The sequence below is a fragment of the Erinaceus europaeus genome, chromosome 12 (genome assembly GCF_950295315.1).
Source record: "Erinaceus europaeus chromosome 12, mEriEur2.1, whole genome shotgun sequence".
NCBI lineage: Eukaryota > Metazoa > Chordata > Mammalia > Eulipotyphla > Erinaceidae > Erinaceus > Erinaceus europaeus.
This window is the reverse complement of record NC_080173.1, coordinates 32,016,763-32,036,023: the sequence shown is the minus strand read 5'-3', so window position 1 is coordinate 32,036,023 and position 19,261 is coordinate 32,016,763. Positions and strand designations below refer to the sequence as shown.

Here is a 19,261-nt window from a genome sequence, read left to right as displayed (position 1 = left end):
CATAGTGGGAATTGAATCAGACATCGTAGGATTGCTTGTGGGGGATAAAGGGAGACTTGACCTGCTTTTCTATCTGGGAGGAAATATTTGAACAACCTGAAGCAAATCCAATAACATTGCCTCATTACATTCTTCCCTAAGAGCTGCCAGCCAGATTGCTTTGGAGTTAACTCCTTTAATTAAAATACCCTGGACTAAAGCCTCGGAAGCGAAATGAGGACAGCTGCTGAGCAAGGCTGGGGAATAATGGCAGAGCTAGGATTTTCCCAGACAGGGTCCCCTGTCGGGGACACAAAATAATGGGGCCCTTTCAGCTTCAGCTGACTAGTACCTCACCTTTGCAGCTTGGACGTGCACCACAGTGGTCTGGTTCCAGGCCTCCTGCCAGTCGGCCCCGGATTGCATCAGAGTCTGTAAGCGATGCATGGAGCTCTTTATGAGTCTGGAAACAAAAGGGGAAAGGGGTCAGCTCCCTGCCTGTACCGACACAGGGGTGTTTGGACCTAGGCTGCCTGGGGCCCCTCAGAAGTAGACATGATTCCCATTTATTGACCACTTAGCTGTTACAAAGCTCAATGCTGGATCCCTGTTATTTCTGTAACCTTGTTAAGGACAGCCTTCCTAGTTTCCAATGGAGGCACAAGTACTAGAGGTGATAGCTGATTTGTCCAGGGTCACAGCTATCAAGGAGGGAAGCCATTCTCAACCTCCAGCAGCTGCTTCTTTCTCTCTCTCTCTCTCTTTCTTTCTTTCTTTCTTTCTTTCTTTCTTTCTTTCTTTTCTTTCTTTCTCCTTCTTTCTTTCTTTTCCTTCTTTCTTTCTTTCCTTCCTCCCTCCTTCCCTCTCTTTCCCTCTCTCCTTTTTTAATTTTTTGTTTTGTTTTATATTTCTTATATTTGACAAGACAGAAATTGAGAGGGGAGGAGGGGGGAAGAAGGGAGACAGAGAGAGAAACATATGTAGTACTTTTTTTACCAGTCATGAAGCTTTCACCTCTGAAGGTGTGGACTGGGGGCTTAAACGTGGGTCTTTACATGGTAATATGTGCACTCAACCTGATGTACCACTGTCCAGCCTCCTTCCCTCCCTTCTTTCCTTCCTGTAATTTTTTTTTTTTTTTATTGGAGCACTAACTCAGCTCTGGCTTGTGGTGGTGCAGGGATTGAACCAGGCACTTTGGAACCACAGGCATGAAACTCTGTTTTGCATAATCACTATACTATCTTCCCCACTCCTGTAATAATTTATTTTCTTTTTTTTTAATATATATTTTATTTATTTATTTATTCCTTTTTGTTGCTCTTGTTGTTTTATTGTTGTAGTTATTATTGTTGTCGTTGTAGTTGTTGTTGGATAGGACAGAGAGAAATGGAGAGAGGAGGGGAAGACAGAGAGGGGGAGAGAAAGACAGACACCTGCAGACCTGCTTCACCACCTGTGAAGCGACTCCCCTGCAGGTGGGGAGCCAGGGATCGAACCGGGATCTTTATGCCGGTCCTTGTGCTTTGCACCTCCTGCGCTTAACCCACTGTGCTACAGCCCAACTCCCAATAATTTATTTTCTGATCTCTGCCCTCCTACCCCATGAATGTGACGCCACCTCTGGAATCTGTGTACAGAACACACTGTGTTGAGTTATATTTATCTTGCTTTCTTGAGATAGATAAGCAGATTTCACAAAGAGTTCTAATCAAAAAATAATATGAGCAGCCTTCCTTTGACCTTCCCAGTTCCCCTAGCTGAAATGTTTGCTCTGTGAGACCCTGTATTTTTAATCAGATTTGGTTTGTTGATTATTCCTAGTGTCCAGAGCAGTGTCAAACATATTCCATAGCCATTTAGTAAATATTTGTGGAATAAATAAATGGATCCCCAAGTTGCTGACAATTTTGCAATAATTACTAACCATTCTATAGGCCATAGCTTGGGATATAAGACCTCCTATATACTGAAAAACATTTTTTTTCTTTTTTTTCCCCCTTGTGTTAGTCGGGGTGGGGTTCAGAATGTTCCTCTCAGTACACCCCTTTTTTTCTTTTGTGTTTCTGGGGCCTCTCACAATGCAGATTTCATTGCTCTGGGCCAATTTTTTTTTTCTTAAGATATAGAGACAGAGTAGGAGAGACACAGAGCTTCCACCAGGGCCATGGCACTCCCATGTGGTGCCAAAGTTGAATATGAGCCACATGCATGACAAGGCAGGTGCCCTACCTGGTGAGCTATACTGTGATCCCCCGGAAGGCTTCCTTTATAGGTAGTGGAATCTCTATATTCTCTGCAGTGGCATCTGTGTGGACAGGACCTCAGCTGCCAGCTTCTGACATGTCAGCCATTCCTGACACACACTGGGTGCCTGGCTGGGCTTGTTGAGTGATAAAATAGGAGTCCTTGGTCTGGTTCCTTCCCTGGAACCTCTGAGACCCTGAGAATAAGGTAATTCTGTCTCCTTGGTATAGTTGGAACTTGAACATTGTTTTCAGATTGTGGGATATTCCAAACATGCAAGTATGGCTTTATTTGCTGGTGTTTCTATGCTGGTGTATCATAGTGCTTGCCTACAGGGACAGGGTTTATATTATAAATCTCAGTGGGCACCTAAAGGTTTTTTATTTATTTTTTTTCTTAAAGTTTTTTTCCCCTTATAACCAGTATACTATAATTCAGAGTCATTGCTGGAGCTCAGTGCTGGCACTATGAGTTCACTGCTCCTGGCTGCCATTTTTTCCATTTTTTATTGGATAAGGCAGAGAAAAATTGAGAGGGGGGAAGGAAGATACAGAGGGGGAGAGAAAGATAGACACTTGTAGACCTGCTTCACCTATCGTAAAACATGCCCACTACAGGTAGGAAATTGGGGGCTCAAACCAAGGCCCTTACGTTTCATATCATGGGCACTTAGGCTGGTGCTTTATTTATTTATTTATTTATTTATTTATTTATTTATATCCTTGTACTAGCCAGAAGGCCATGTCTGTCACTAGCTTGATCAGAATGACCAGGGGGACAAAGTGACAGCCATCCATGACTGGTGGGTGGGACTGCCCGATCTCTTTGCCTCTAGTGATCTGGAGTAGGGAGGTAGGTTTTAGAAGATCATCCACAAGTGTCCACCCACCTAAGCCCAGAGGCCAGAGAGTGTGAAGGAGCCTGTCAGCCTGGTGGATGGCTGACTTCCTGTGCTGGCTCACCTGGTGGCCACATGAGCCCAGGCCTTGGTGTAGAGCTCTGGCTGGAGGAAGTCGGCCGCTTTCTGTGCTGGACACCTGGCCAGGCCAGGCTCGGCCAGATATGCAACAGACCGAGCGAGAGCACTGTGCAATGTGGAGCCTGGGGCACCCTGCACCTGCTGGTAGCTCTTCACCAGAAACCTGGGGATGGGGACAGGGGAGAGGGCAGAGGCTCAGCACCCACCCCCTCCCAGAGACAGCCATTCTTTTTGTTAGTGCTGGAGTTTCACCACTGCAGTAGGTTGACTTTTTCAGATAGAGGCAGAGAGAGAAAAGAGACCATAGCACTGAAGCTTCCTGCATTGAAGCTGGGTTGTGTGTGTGTGTGTGTGTGGGGGGGGGGGCAAAGCAGGTGCACTATCCAGATGAGCTACACTGCTGGCCTGAGACACACACTTTTAGGCTCCCTATGGGAGAATTAGCACTGTCCAGGCGCTTGTCCCCCTTGATGGTAATGCCTCACTCACTATACCTCCTCACCCTACCCCACCCCATACCCTCAGGAAGCCTGCTCCTCTGAAACCCTCAGGGAGGGGCACTCCCCACACCCCAGAGCTTCTCTCTGTGAATGAATCGAAGCTGTAGATTCTAATATCCTGAACATAAATGAAACCTTTCGATATCTAAGCAAACAATCTCTTCTCTGTGTTCAGAGCTTGCAATCTGGGGATGGATGAGGAACTGTGCAGCGACTGTGGAAATTAAATTTTTCTTAGCTGAGACAAGAAGGGCAGACAAGAGCTGAGAATCACAGGTGCCGCTTAGCTTTTCCTTGAGCTAACCCACAGCCTGTGGGCTCTGGGCTCAGATGGCTATGTTACACTATAGTGGCTGCTCAGCACCCTCAGCCTCAGTATCTCCATCTCTAGATGAGGAACGTGCACGTTCACTTGGTGGGGGCTTGTACAAACAGCACAAGGTTTCATTTGTAACATGCTCAGCACAGAGAAGGGTGTCTAACCTATGTGATTGATTATATCATTTGAACAAAACCCAATACATATCCTGTGTTAAAGAGAGCTCCAAGAAATGTTCCATCGTGTTTGTCCACCTGGAGAAACATCTGCTTGTTTCAACACCTGAGAAGAGGTGAAGGTGAAAGGCCTCACCTGTCAGGAAGCCCCCAGATATGAGACGAATGGGAACAGGCTGGCTCTGCCTTCCTTCTCTCTCCCAGGCTGGAGCCCCTGTGTGCAGGCCCTTAGCCAAGCCTGGGATGTGGCAGTGAGCAAGTCATGTGTGTGTATGCCCTGCTCTCAGGAACGCCCTGGCTCAGAAAGAAAGGTACTGCAAATACCACATGGGGGAAAAGATATGAGACTGGCAGATGGAGATGAGCACAGACAGGATGCGGAGGAAGATCAGGAGCCCAGTCAGAAAGACCTTGCAGGGCACGGTGTGGGGGTGGCATCTTCCTGAGAGCAGTGCAACACTGTGGAGAAATCTTAATCAAGGGAGGGAGCAGGGTGGTGGTGTACCCGGGTGAGTGCACATATTACCATGTGCAAGGATCCAGGTTCAAGTCCCCAGTCCCCACATTACTTCATGAATGGTGAAGTAGTGTTGCAAGTTTTTCTCCCTCTCCCCTTCCTTACTGGAGCACCACTCATTCTGGCTTATGGTGGTGAGGGGGACTGAACCTGGGACTCTGGAGCTCAAGAATGAAAGTCTTTTTGCATAGCCACTGTGCTATCTATCCCTGTCTCTCTCTCAATTTCTCTTGTCTCTATCCAGGCAGATGTGTATGTGTGTGGGGTGGGAGGGATGGGATAATGCCTGCTAGGAGCAGTAGATTCATTATGTAGGTGCCAAACCCCAGTGATAACCCTGGTGACAATTACAAAAAAAAAAAAAAAAGACTTGAATTTTAAAAAAAGAGAGAGAGAGAAAGAAAGCAAGAAGTCTGATCAAGGAAAATATGTGTTCTCTAGGTTGTGAGAAGTGTCCTCTGGCTGCATGCAGAGAAAGCAGGGAAATGGGGTGCAGTGGGAAGGGGGGCTGGGGTGCAGCAGATGCTGTGGTGCAGGAGAGAGGGTGTGGAGGCCCAACTGGGAGCAGCAGTGAGCCTGGGGACTGGAGAACTAGACTTGGAGGGAGCTGGACAGGTTCCCCCAAATGAACTCTTCCCTCCCCCCACCCTAAGGCAGTTTCCTCTGTGAGACTAGACTTCAGTAGCCTGGGCATGGTGGGACTCCCTCGGCCTCAGAGTCTGGGCTGGCCTGGGCTTACCTGGCCACCTGCAAGTAGAGCACAGTGTTCTCACCCTCGTAGGTGCAGGAGCCTGTCACTTTGGTGACCAAGGAGGGCAGGCCACTGAGCTTGGAGTAGCCGTGTCCGCCACAGGCCCTGCGACATATCTCGGTCCCCTGGGCGCAGAAGTCAGACCCCATAGCCTTCATCCCTGCACTCAGTGCATGCAGCTGTGGAGAGAGAGAGAGGGACCCGGTCAGTTGAGTCAGCCTTACCTTGCAGTAGCCACCATGCTCCACACTCGCTGAGCACCCGAAGTTCTGAGCATAGTGCTTGGAAATGAGAATCATCTCTTCAGCATGCTGCACTATGACTGGGAAGACTGGGGGTCCATGCAGCTTGCCCAAGGGAAAGTTGGCAGTGTCAATGTGAGGGCAAGAAGAAAGGAGGGGCTGGACAGCACACTCAGTAGAGCACACACATGGGTTCAAGCCCCCACTTCCCATCTGCAGGGGGGAAGCTTCATGAGTGGTGAAGCAGTGCTCTTGTCTCTCTCTCTCTTCCTCTTTCTCTCCCCTTCCCTCTCAATTTCTTTCAGTCCTATGAAATAAAATAAAGAGAAAAGAAAAAAAAAGGAAAAGAAAAAGAAAAGGCTGCCAGGAGTAGTGGACTTGTCATGCAGGTACCTAGTGATAACCCTAGTGGCAATAAAAAAAAAAAAAAAAGAATAACAATAACAACACAACACCAAAGGAAAATAATAGGCCAGGGTCTCCAGAGTCTTCGGAAGAGGATCTCAGGGTGCTTCCTGGGGAGGGGGCTTGACGTCATCCTGGAGTTGGGGGTTTTGCTGACATACTGGGGTTTGGAGGAGACCTGGCCTGTGACAGTGGATCCACCAGCAGTTCACTTACCGCTTGGGCTCTTGGAAGGACCTATTGGCAGCAGACCTGAACTGAAGTTTTCTCCTATCTTTCAGACTTATTTTTTGCCTCCAGGATTATTGATGGGGCTCGGTGCCTGCACTACTCCACTGCTCCTGGTGGTCATTGGATAGGACAGAGAGAAACTGAGAGAGAAGGGGGGATAGAGAGGGGGAGAGAAAGACCGCTTGTGAAGTGACCCCCATTGTAGGTGGGGAGCCAGGGGCATTACGGCTCAGCCCCCTCTTTCAGACTTTTGAGTCCTTGTGAGAAAGGCTGCATCCCCTTTCTGCTCTCTGCCCTGTTTTCTATTTTAAAATGGGGTTTTAAACTGAGCTACTGTCCAGCTGGAGGGATTATGAAGTAGTGCCTGTCAGGTATAGGGCAGGCTGACTCTTCCCAGATCTGTAAGTCCATAGTCACATATCTGAGACCCTTGGGGCTAGATGCACCTGCCTGGGAATCAGAAGATCTTTTGCATTTTGGAAAGGTAAAGCAGGGTGTTTGAGGTGGACTGTGTGTAATGCTCCTTGAAGAGTGTGGTGGCAGCCTGGCGAATGCTTTAATATTTCCACTGCACGAAACAGTCTCATTCAGAGGCATAAACCAGGTCAGCCAGGCCAAAGTCAGCCACCAAATGAGTTCCAAATAGGTCTTGGGTTTTGAGCTAAGGCACATCTAGGGCTTTGCATCCTGGGTGCTGTGCTTGCACTTGAGTGGTGATTTCTTCTACCACTTGGGGAGCTTCCTGGGGCCTGGGTGGAGTTGGATTTTTATGTCAGAGTCACAGTTCTCTGTGGAAACTCTGAGGTGCTAGGAGTTGAGGTAAGGTGGGCCTAGGTTTAATAGCAGGGGGCCTAGGTTTCCTTCCCATTCTGGCTCCCAGCAGATATAGTACCTCTGGCAGGAGACTAAAGTCTCGGTTCAAAATATCATCGTGGGAACTGTTGAGGAAGTCCAGGAGTTCATTTGCCAGGAAGTGGAATGCATAAGCCCAGGCCAGAGGAACAAAGAGTTTCTGCTGCTGTGTCTGGTAGTCTAGGATTTTTGCCTCCGGATCACTGTGTTTGTTCATGGGGGGAAGCAAAAGGGTTAAAAGATTGCTCTATGCCATGCCTACCATCCCCACCCCTCAGGGTCACAAATCCTCAAAAACTGATAACTCATTACACAACTTGATCTGTGTAGACAGGAAGCTGATCTTTCAAAATACCATCTAAAGGGACAGGGTGGTGGTTCATCCATTAGAGTGCAAACATTTCCATGCCTGAGGACCTGGGATCAAATGCCCTGGATCCCACCTGCAGTGGGAAAAGCTTTACAAGTGGTGTGCGCAGTGCTGCAGGTGGCCTCTTTCTCACCTGCCCTCCCTGTCACTCACTTACCAAAAGGAAAGAAAAGAAAAATAAAAGACCACCAAGAATGGTGGCGTCGTGTAGGCACTGAACCCCAGCAATAAAACCCTGGTGGCAAAAGGAAAAAAAAAAGGCACCTGAAACGAGCAGGCTCAGGCTTTACTGTACAATGCTGGTATGTTGGGTGGGGCAGTGGTATACCTGTTTGAACACACACATTACCATGCTTAAGGACCTAGGTTCAAGCCCCCAGTCCCTACCTGCACGTGAGAAGTTTCACAAGTGGTGAGCAGTGCTAAAGGTGTTTCTCTCTCCTCTCTCTATCTTTGTCTCTCTCCCTCTCCTCTCAATTTCTCTCTGTACTATTAAAAACAACAACTACAGTGGGAACAATGAAGTCCTTGTGCAGGCATCTAATCCCAGACATAATTCTAGTGCCCCTCCTCTTCCCCCTGAAAAAAAAAAGCTGATATGTTGCTTTCTGGTTCAGAGCCAAAGACAACATCATACAGAGACTGAGGGGACAAGTCATGGCCTGGGGCAGCCACCAGCAGGGACAGAGACCTCACAGACATGGTCTGAGGGTAAGGTCAGAGCAGAGGCTGTGCGACATTTGTTCTGAACACCCTGAGCTGGTAGAGGTGGTGGTGTTGGTGAGTGGGACTGTGGGATACTGTCTGCAGGGTGAGCTTGTGGGTGCCCCTAACCTGGGCCGGAGCCGGGACTGGCGGCGGATGACAGAGTAGCGGGTGGCAATGACACAGGCCTTCTTCAGCAGGAAGTTGATCTCACCCCCGATCAGCTCCACGCGCGCCACTACCATGGACAGGTAGTTGCTCTGTGCTGTCCCAAGCTTGATGTAGGTGCCATCTGGCAGGACCTTGCAGAACAAGGATGGGTGCTGGGTCTGGGATTGGGGTCCCCAGTCTGCCCCATGACCTAGAACTGTGGGTCACCTTATCCGACTGGCACCACTGTCCTTAGATGACCTCCTGCCCCCGCCCCCCCCCCCCCACTGGAGTAGGTGCTACCAGAATGCTCTGCAGTAGCCATCTGACTGCTGTGATTCTGAGGCGCAGCTACATCACTGTCCCCAGTGCCCAGCCACTGCTTCTCTCAGGGATGCCTGAGGCTTCTTCACCAGGGAGCTGGGCACCCCCAGAACCTCTCCTCAGTGACACTCATCTCAGGCATCCCTGTAAATATAACATGCATCTCCCTGCCAGCCTAGTCCTGCCACCAGCCCCTGGATGCTCTGCCAGCCCCTGAGCTGAGCACAGACCCATGGGGATTCAGATTCAGAGAGGCCAACCCACTTGCTCAAGATCACACAGCATCTTAGTAGGGGTTCTGTCCAGGCCTGTGGGACACTTGAGCTTCTTTGGGGGGAGGGGAGTGAACTCAGCTCTAAGGAGAAGGACTCAGGGCCACCAGCAGTCCTGTGGCCTTCTGGGTGCCCCAATGGTTCCCATATATGACACTTACTTGCGCAAAGCGGCTCAGCATGTTCTCCCTGGGGACCCGCACGTGGTCCAGCTGTAGGAAGCCATTGTCAGTTTGTTCAAAGTCCATCTTGGGCCCGATGTCTCCAACGGTGACTCCTAGAAGGACAAGGAGATGGGAGTGTTCTCTGTTGAATGCAAGCTGAGGACAGTGGTGAACCAAGGTCACCCAGCCCATTGGCAGAGCACTGTCCAGCCGGATCCCTCCCTGCCCAAGGGAGACACGTCCCAGCTTGTCCTCTGACCCTGTGGGGACAGGGCAGGGAGTCCTGGTGGAGGTCTACAGACAGGGATCCTGGGGTGGCAGCATGGGCTTACCTGGCAGTGGGCTGTGGTCCTGGAGGCTGCGGATGGGCACGATGAAGGCATGCATGCCCTGCCTGACTCCCGAGCAGATCAGCTGGGCTTGGACCAGGGCGTGTGTGGCTGCCCGCCCCACTGGTGGTATAGAGATGAGAGGCTGGTATCACCATTGTGTGTGTGTGTGTGTGGGGGGCTTGGGGAAGTAAGTGGGGCTGGTGTTCAGAGCAGATAGGCTAACCTTCCCCTCAGGAACCTGGGGGTGGGGTGGGGGGTGTTCTGGTGGGACAGAAGGACCAGTGTGGTGCATGGGGAGGGCAAGGTATGCTATAAGGCTGGGTGAGGTTATCGTTGCTGTTGTTATTGTTGCTATTATTATTCTTACTTTATGTAGTCAGGGTTTCACACATGCAAGATTTCATTGGACCACATTTTCATTCAGAGAGAGAGAGAGAGAGGAAGCATCAAAGCCCCCAAGTTCCTCTAGTACCACATTTCATATGGTACCAGGGTTCAAATCTGGGCCATATGTGCATGCCATTGCTCACATGCCCTACCCAGTGAGCAGTCTGTAGCCCTGGCAGTGTCTTTAATTTGTCTCAGAGGATATGGGTCAGAGGACAATGCACAGCGATCCTGTAGGGCAAGGGACATCTTCCAGGATAGAGGAGAGGACTGGACTCATACCCTCTTGCCTGTCCTCCTTGGAAACAGGTGGAACCATCCAGAAAGCTTTAACATGCATCTGGTAATGGAATGCTTGGGGCTGAGGGACTTAGGGACAACATTTGGTGGCTGGGGTCATGGGGCTCTGCCTGCATGCCTGGTTTGTGTGGCAGTCACCCTAAAATGGCAGAGCAGGATACCATGGATGCTCTGGGAAGTCCATGGAGGGGCACCAAGGCCCTCCATCGTCTCTTATGAAGGTAGATTCATTCCAGATGGTGGACTATAATAAAAGCAGCCCATGTGGGAGCAGTCTAGGGACACTTGCTGACTGTGAATATGTGGTTCATTTGACAACAGCCTATGCCCTTGAGTCATTTTGTCTTGGTATCAAGGGGGTAGGGCATTTTGTCTGGGTTGCTGGGGTTTGTATGTGGTGAGAACACTGTCCCTAAACCAAGATTATATATATATATATTGCTGTCTTAGCTCTAGAGGATGGGCATCTTTAAGGCCTAAAAAGCCACTGACTACAGCCTGGGTGGTGGCACAGTGGCTAGAGCACTGGGCTTGCAGGCATGAGATACCAAGTTCAGTCCCTGGCATTGCAGGCACTCTTGCCCCCCCAATCTTATTTGGGGGGCCCTGGGAGATAGCACTGTGGTTAAGTAAAATGTCTTTCATTTACCTGAAATGAAAAAGTGGTCCAATGAATTCTTGACTAAAGCACTAAAATCCCCAGCACCACGATAAACCAGAGTTGAGCAGTGCTCTGATTTTAAAAATATATAAATAAATACATTTAAATGTCCCCTTTTCTGTCATTGTTCTCTTGCCTCTCATTTCTGTCTCCTCTCTGTCTCTCCCCCCCTCTCTGCTTCTGCACTTGCTGGGCTCCTTGTAATGATTTTTTCCCCCCTCATATAAGCGGTCAGTAAGTGTATCTCTGAGGCAAAACACAGGTGTGGCTTTGAACTGGAGGAAGAGGTTAGGCTCCTCCTTGAGGTCTGGCAGATGAGTTTTGGGGACTGCACACTGCAGCTGCCATCTGGTGGTCACTAATGGAGGTGCGGGGCCTGGAGCCCACCTGTCACTGGGTGGTGGGACTGAGGCTTTCCTGTGGTCTGGAGTCCAGGCAGGGAGGGGTGTTCTCCCTACTCTGTGCAGTCACAGGTCTGCATTGTGGCTAAATGCCAAGCTGAATCATTAATTGGGAAATGAGAGGGACTGGGGTTGTGGGAGTGTGTGTGTGTGTGTGTGTGTGTGTGTGTGTGTGTGTGTGAGAGAGAGAGAGAGAGAGAGAGAGAGAGGGAAGAGAGAGAGAGGAGAAAAAACACAGAGAGGCTGAGACCTTTTTCCTTATCACTCAAAAATTGGGTTGATTTTTCCAGTCTCATAGCCACTCACTATGAGATTATTGTTTTAAAGAATCACTGATTTTTGTGAGAGCAGAGCACTGCTTATGCAAGTTTGGTGTGCTATCACTATGTTATCTCCCCAGCTCTGATGAAATTCTTCATCTCTCACCTATATACTGAGCAGATAAGGGAGGCTCAGAGAGGTGAGTGAACTTCTCCAAGGCCACCAGTCTAAACATGAACTCAGTGTGACATCTATCAGATGTCACAGCCAATGCCATGCTGTGTTCCTCAGCTCTGAAGCTTAGGGTTGAGTAGGTGGATACTCACGGTCCCCAGGCCACCATTTGGTTGCTGTTATTGTGGGGCTGTGGAGCACAAACTCCTGGGTGGCTGCATCGTAGGTGGCTTCAGTCTCCAGGCCCTGCAGATACGTCCCTTGAGATCAAAGAGTGAAGTTAGACTGTAGCCGCTGGACTGAGGTGGCCCTGGGACCTTCAGACTCTAGCCTGGTTTGAAGTAGGACAGAATCCAGTTGCTTTCAGAGACACCTGTCTCCTTCACCTGAAGGCTGTGTGAGGGACACACGGCCATTCCAGTAAGGGGTAACTGCTGATAGCTTCAGAAGAAACAGCTTGCCCAGCTGCTCCTGCTGCAGCATGCTTGGGCACATGAGAAAAAGGCCCTGACCCTCCTTCTCCCCCACCCCCATGGCAGTGCACTACTGTCATTCATGGAAAGTCTGCAGACTCGGGGCTCCAGGTGGGCTCACCATGGCCCAGTTCTGTCTGGGCATATGTGGCAGTGATCTGGAACCTTTCACACAGTGGGGTCCACTTGGCAATCTGCTCCTCAGAGCCCAGGCTCCTGATAGACTTCTTGAAGATTGTGTGTATGTTGAGAGCCAGCTCTCCACTGACAGCTCTGGGGGATGGAGGATAAGGAGATGTTTCCCATTAGAGATGGGACTCCAGAGCCCACAGCCTGGGCAGCCTGCACGAAGGAAGGGGGAACCTGCTTTGGGGGTACTCTCCTTGGCTGGGGTTGCCCTGGGACTGAGCACCTGTAGGCATATTTGAACTCTTCTCCATCTTCTGGCCAGCCCAGTTTCCATGCGAGTTTCTGGAGATGAACTTTCTTACGGATGGCAGCCTCGAAGTGCTCATTCTGGCTTAGGAAGTAGATGTTCTTCAGGCTGAACTCTGGGTCCCCACTGATGATGTTTTCTGTGGGGACAGGAGCAGAGAACTTAGAGACCTGGCCGAGGCTCCCAGCCACTGCATATCTTCTCACCTGCTTGCCTTGTGTCCATGGAAGTGAAGACAGACATAACTGTCATCGTCCAGGGGCCCAGAGATGTGACAGCGACTGGCTCAAAGGGACATGACTGGCTCATGGATAGAAAAAGGAGGAGAAAAGTAGTAGCAGCTGTGTTTTGCTCTGCTGACTCAACTAGGAATAGCAAAAAGGATCACCTGAGAACACAACAAGATAAGACTAGGATCTCTCCAGGAACCCACCAAGCCACAGGTGAGTGAAAACACATGTGACTCAGGGACAGAGGGACCTAAGGAGATTCCTGGGGCTAAAAGTTCATACCTACATGGGAGTGGCTGGTAGCAGTCCGATAATCTGCCAACTGAAACACTACCTCTGGTTTGAGTTTTATCAACAAAGATTGCTGAAAGGAGGAGATTTAAGCCTCACCAATTTACAACTGTGGGTTTCCATTGCTGTTGCCCCTCAGGGGCTGGAACAGCATCAAGGAAGCCTTATACTGACATGAGGGGGGAGGGGCAGAGAACTGGCAGGGTGACTCAGAAGAAAAAATACACTGCCAGTGGTCAAGAGGTATGGAGCCATAGTAGGAGCCTTTTCACAACATTTATGTGATAAATTTGGAAATATGTGAATAATTCCCTCAGAAATAAGGATTTATTCAGAAACACAAGGCCATAGAGTGGAGCTCAGTTCAGCTTTAGCTGGGGGCAAGGTCTCCTATAAACAATCAGATCACCATAAATATGTCATATATCAGAACACTCTAAAAATCTACAGGGGGTCAGGCGGTAGCGCAGTGGGTTAAGCGCATGTGGCGCAAAGCACAAGGACCGGCGTAAGGATCCCGGTTTGAGCCCCAGCTCCCCACCTGTCAGGGAGTCGCTTCACAGGCGGTGAAGCAGGTCTGCAGGTGTCTATCTTTCTCTCCCCCTCTCTGTCTTCCCCTCCTCTCTCCATTTCTCTCTGTCCTATCCAACAACAAACAACATCAACAATGGCAATAATAATAACCACAAGGAGGCTACAACAACAAGGGCAACAAAAGGGGGAAAAAATGGCCTCCAGGAGCGGTGGATTCATGGTGCAGGCACCGAGCCCAACAATAACCCTGGAGGAGAAAAAAACTACAATAATGGCATTAAAATAACTTCAATCTATGATATCAATAAATGTTAATGGCCTGAATTCACCTATTAAAAGGCACAGAGTGGGAGTTAGGCTGTAGCGCAGTGGGTTAAGCGCACATGGTGCAAAGCTCAAGGACTAGTAAAGGATCCCGGTTTGAGCCCCCAGCTCCCCACCTGCAGGGTGGGTCGCTTTACAAGTTGTGAATCAGGTCTGCAGGTGACTCTATGTCTCTTTCCATCTCTATTTTCCCCTTCTATCTCTATTTCTCTCTGTCCTATCCAACAACGACAAAAATAATAACTACAGCAATAAAAAACAATAATGGCAACAAAAGGGAATGAATAAATAAATATAAAAAATAAAAGGCACAGAGTAGGAAGATGGATCAGAAAACAAAGCCCAATAATCTGCTGTCTATGGAAAACCCACCTAACTCAACAAGACAAACACAGACTCAAAGTGAAAGGTTGGAAAATTATCATACAGACCATTGGGCTACAAAAAGGGGCAGGAACAGCTATTCTCATATCTGACATGATAGACTTTAAAACATATAAAATTAAAAAAGATATGGATGGACACTATTTAATGCACAGTGGATCAGTCAATCAAGAGGACGTAACAATTATTAACATCTATGCACCCAATGAGAAGCCATATAAATACATCAAACATCTACTGAAAGAGCTATAGCAATATATTAACAGCAACACAGTCATAGTAGAGGACTTCAACACCCCACTCTCTCAACTTGACAGATCATCCAGGCACAAAATCAATAAAGACACAAGGGAGCTAAATGAAGAGATAGATAAACTAGAACTGTTGGACATTATCAGAGTCATTCATCCCAAGAAACTGGAATATACATTTTACTCAAGTACATATTGGTCACTCTCAAGGATAGACCATATGTTAGGCCACAAAGACAGCATCAGCAAATTCAAGAGCATTGAAATCATCCCAAGCAACATCTCAGACCACAGTGGAATTAAACTAACATTTAACAATCAACAAAAGATTAGTAATAGTCCCAAAATGTGGAAGCTCAACAGTATACTCCTTAACAACTACTGGGTCAAAGAGGAAATAAAGGAAGAAATCAAAATGTTTTGAGAGTTCAATGAAAATGAAGACACAAGCTACCAAAATATTTGTGACATAGCTAAGGCAGTACTGAGAGGGAAGTTCATAGCCATACAAGCACACATTAGGGAACAAGGAAAAAACACAAATAAACAGCCTGATTGCACATCTTAAAGACCTAGAAGAAGAAGAACAAAGGTACCCTAAAGCAACCAGAAGGACAGAAATCACTAAAGTTAGAGCATAAATAAATAACACTGAAAATAAGAAAACCATACAAAACATCAACGAAAGTAAATGTTGGTTCTTCAAAAGAGTGAACAAAATCGACAAACCTTTAGCCAGACTCACAAAACAAAAAAGAGAGAAGACCCAAATAAATTGGATCATAAATGAAAGAGGAGATATCACAACAGACATCACAGAAGTTCAGCATATCATGTGAGTTTTCTATGAATAACTATATGACACCAAGCTAGAGAAATGGATGATTTCCTAGACCTACAAACTTCCAAAATTAAGTAAAGAGGAACTAGATAACATGTACAGGCCCATCACAGCTAATGAAATTGAAACAGTTATCAAAAACCTCCCCAGGAGTAAAAGCCCTGGACCAGATGGTTTTACAAATGAATTCTACAAAACCTTCAAAGAAGAACTAATACTTCTATGTTTAAAAGTCTTCCAGGGGAGTCAGGCGGTAGCGCAGCGGGTTAAGCGCAAGTGGCACTAAGGGCAAGGACCGGCGTAAGGATCCTGGTTTGAGCCCCTGGCTCCCCACCTACAGGGGAGTAGCTTCACAGGTGGTGAAGTAGGTCTGCAGGTGTCTGTCTTTCTCTCCCCCTCTCTGTCTTCCCCTCCTTTCTCCATTTCTCTCTGTCCTATCCAACAACAACAACAATAACTACTAAAACAACAAGGGCAACAAAAGGGAATAAATAAATAAATATAAAAATTATATATATATACAAGTCTTCCAGAAGATTGAGGACACTGGAATACTGCCTTCCAGCTTCTATGAAGCCAACATCACTTTGATACCAAAAGCAGACAAGGACACAACCAAAAAAGAAAACTACAGACCAATATCTCTGATGAACATAGATGCGAAAATATTGAACAAAATTCTAGCCAACTGGATACAGCAGTATATTGAAAAGATTGTTCATCATGACCAAGTGGGGTTTATCCCAGGCATACAAGGTTGGTTTAATATACGTAAATCAATCAACGTGATCCACCACATCAACAAAAGCAAGACCAAAAACCACACGGTCATATTAGTAGATGCAGAGATAGCCTTTGACAAAATACAACATCCCTTTATGATCAAAACACTACAAAAAATGGGAATAGATGGAAAATTCCTGAAGATAGTGGAGTCTATATATAGCAAACCTACAGCCAGCATCATACTCAATGGTGAAAAACTGGAAGCATTTCCCCTCAGATCAGGTACTAGACAGGGATGCCCACTGTCACCATTACTATTCAACATAGTGTTGGAAGTTCTTGCCATAGCAATCATGCAGGAGCAAGGAATTAAAGGCATACAGATTGGAGGAGAAGAAGTCAAACTCTCCCTATTTGCAGATGACATGATAGTCTACATAGAAAAACCTAAGGAATCCAGCAAGAAGCTTTTGGAAATCATCAGGCAATACAGTAATGTGTCAGGCTACAAAATTAACATTCAAAAGTCAATGGCAATACAATAAGGTGTCAGGCTACAAAATTAACATTCAGAAGTCAGTGGCATTCCTCTATGCAAACACTAAGTTAGAAGAAGTTGAAATCCAGAAATCAATTCCTTTTACTATAGCAACAAAAACAATGAAAATATCTAGGAATAAACCTAACCAAAGAAGTGAAAGACTTGTATACTGAAAATTATGAGTCAGTCACCATTTTTAATATATACATAAAGTTCCATTCTTCTGCATGTTTCAACCCAGTTTTCCCAACACCATTTGTCGAAGAGACTCTTGTCCCTGTTTAGTTGTCTGGGCACCTTTGTCAAGGATTAGATGTTCATAGTTGTGAGGGCTTACTTCTGGGCTCTCAATTCTATTCCACTGGTCAGTGTGTCTATTTATATTCTAGTACCAGACAGTTTTGATTACAATGGCCCTCTAATACAATTTGAGATCTGGGAGTGTGATGCTTCCAGTTCTGTTCTTTTTTCTCAAGAAGGTACTAAAGAGCTCGCCAAACTCAACAAGAAAACAAATGACCCCATCCAAAAATATGGAGAGGACACGGACAGAATATTCAGAAAGCTAGAAGTGGAAATATCCTATGGCCCTGCAATTTCTCTTTTGGGGATATATTGTAAGGAAAACACAACAATCCAAAAAGACTTGTATATACCTATGTTCATAGAAGCACAATTTGTAATAGCTAAAACCTGGAAGCAACCCAGGTGTCTAACAAGAGGTGAGTGGCTGAGCAATTTGTGATCTATATACAAAATGTAATACTACTCAGCTATTAAAAATAGTGATTTCACTGTTTCCAGCCCATCTGGGATGGAGCTTGAAGAAATCATGTTAAGTGAGCTAATTCAGAAACAAAAGGATAAATATGGGATGATCTCATTCATAGGCAGAATTTGAAATTTAAGATCAGGAGGGAAAACACTAATCAGAACTTGGACTGGAGTTGGTATATTGCACCAAAGTAAAAGACTCTGGGGTGGGGTGGGGAAGGGTTCAGGTCTTGGAACATGGTGGCAGAGGAGGATCTAGTGGGGGTTGTATTGTTAAGTGGAAAACTAGGAAGTTATGAATGTACAAACTATTGTTATTTTACTGTCGACTATAAACCATTAATCCCCCAATAAAGAAATTAAAAACAAAAACAAAGATACAAGACTGTGCAGAAGGAGTGTCATCTGGGTCTCCTGCTTCCCAGGATTCCTCTGGCTCTCAGATGGGCTCAGAGAAGAATGAACTGTCAGGGATGTCCTCACAGTCCCAGTGAGTTTCTCCTTTACTTCCTACCTTCTTTCTTTCCCTTTCCCTTTCTTTTTCTCTTCCTTTTTCTTTTTCTTTTTCTCTTCCTTTCTCTTTCTCTTTCTCTCCTCTCCTCTCCTCTCCTTCTCCCTCTCCCACCCCCACTCTTTTTTTTTTTTTTACTTTTTTTTTCTCCCAGAACACTGCTCAGCTCTGTCTTCTAGTGCTGACCCTGGGACTTTGGAGCCTTCGGCATAAGAGTCTCTTCCCACAATCATTTTCCTTCCTTCCTTCCTTCCTTCCTTCCTTCCTTCCTTCCTTCCTTCCTTCCTTCCTTCCTTCCTTCCTTTTCACCAGGGTTATTGCTGAAGCTCAGTGCCTGCACAACTAATCCACTACTCCTGGTGGCCATTTTTTCCCCTTCTATTTTAGAATACAGAGAGAAATGGAGAAGGCAAGGGTGTGGGGGGAGAGAGAGGGAGGGAGGGAGAGAGAGAGAGAGAGAGCAGCATTACTTTGCCACTTATGAAGCTTACCCCCCTACAGGTGGGGACCAGAGGCTTGAACTCCAGGTCCTTGCACATGGCACCATGTGCACTCAAGCAGATGCACCACCACTTAACCCTTCTCAGTGGGCTTTTGAGAGAATGCTTGGGCATTTGAAGGGACTGTGCAACGAAGCCTCTCCCTTCACGGGCACCCCTGGCCCAGCCCGCTCTCACCCACATGTCTCCGCAGTGCTGTTTTCTCGATGCCCCCATCGAGGATGTTGGTGAGTCGCTCCACATTGAAGGATGGGGTGCATCTCTCGCTGGCGATGTCAGGGTGCATGTGCCTGCTCCAGGGGTCCCCCAGTGACACTCGGTGCAGGGGGCTGCCCATGCTTGCCTGCCTCTGCATGGAGTCTTGTGGCTTGACAATACAAGGGGCTGCTCTGCACCTTGGGTAGTAGTGCCAGGGAGCTGTGAGGGAGCAAGTGCCAGTCAGGGCTGCTTTTTTTTTTTTTAATTTTTTATTTAAGAAAGGATTAACGAACAAAACCATAAGGTAGGAGGGGGTACAACTCCACACAATTCCTACCACCCAATCTCCTTAACCCACCCCCTCCCATGATAGCTTTCCCATTCTCTAGCCCTCTGGGAGCATGGACCCAGGGTCATTGAGGGTTGCAGAAGGTAGAAGGTCTGGCTTCTGTAATTACTTCCCTGCTGAACATGGGCGTTGACTGGTCGGTCCATACTTCAGGGCTGCTTTTAAGAGGAAAAGTGCTCCCCTGAAACACCCCTGCCCC

General features: G+C 47.4%; 1 protein-coding gene across 3 annotated transcripts in view; it reads right to left on the bottom strand.

Moving 5' to 3' along the window:
- Positions 1-19,261, bottom strand: part of ACOX2 (acyl-CoA oxidase 2) — a 55,616-nt gene that overhangs the window by 33,135 nt on the left and 3,220 nt on the right. For all 3 annotated transcript variants that reach the window (XM_060203011.1, XM_007537467.3, XM_060203012.1), the window contains exons 2-12: positions 18,693-18,932; positions 12,585-12,747; positions 12,294-12,445; positions 11,852-11,959; positions 9,516-9,635; positions 9,181-9,296; positions 8,403-8,575; positions 7,239-7,401; positions 5,457-5,647; positions 3,189-3,368; positions 337-442 (exon numbers count right to left, since the gene is read on the bottom strand). In XM_060203011.1, the coding sequence (XP_060058994.1) occupies positions 337-442; positions 3,189-3,368; positions 5,457-5,647; positions 7,239-7,401; positions 8,403-8,575; positions 9,181-9,296; positions 9,516-9,635; positions 11,852-11,959; positions 12,294-12,445; positions 12,585-12,747; positions 18,693-18,870 (1,650 nt within the window). In that variant the 5' untranslated portion in view covers positions 18,871-18,932. The remainder of the gene's footprint in view (positions 1-336; positions 443-3,188; positions 3,369-5,456; positions 5,648-7,238; positions 7,402-8,402; positions 8,576-9,180; positions 9,297-9,515; positions 9,636-11,851; positions 11,960-12,293; positions 12,446-12,584; positions 12,748-18,692; positions 18,933-19,261) is intronic.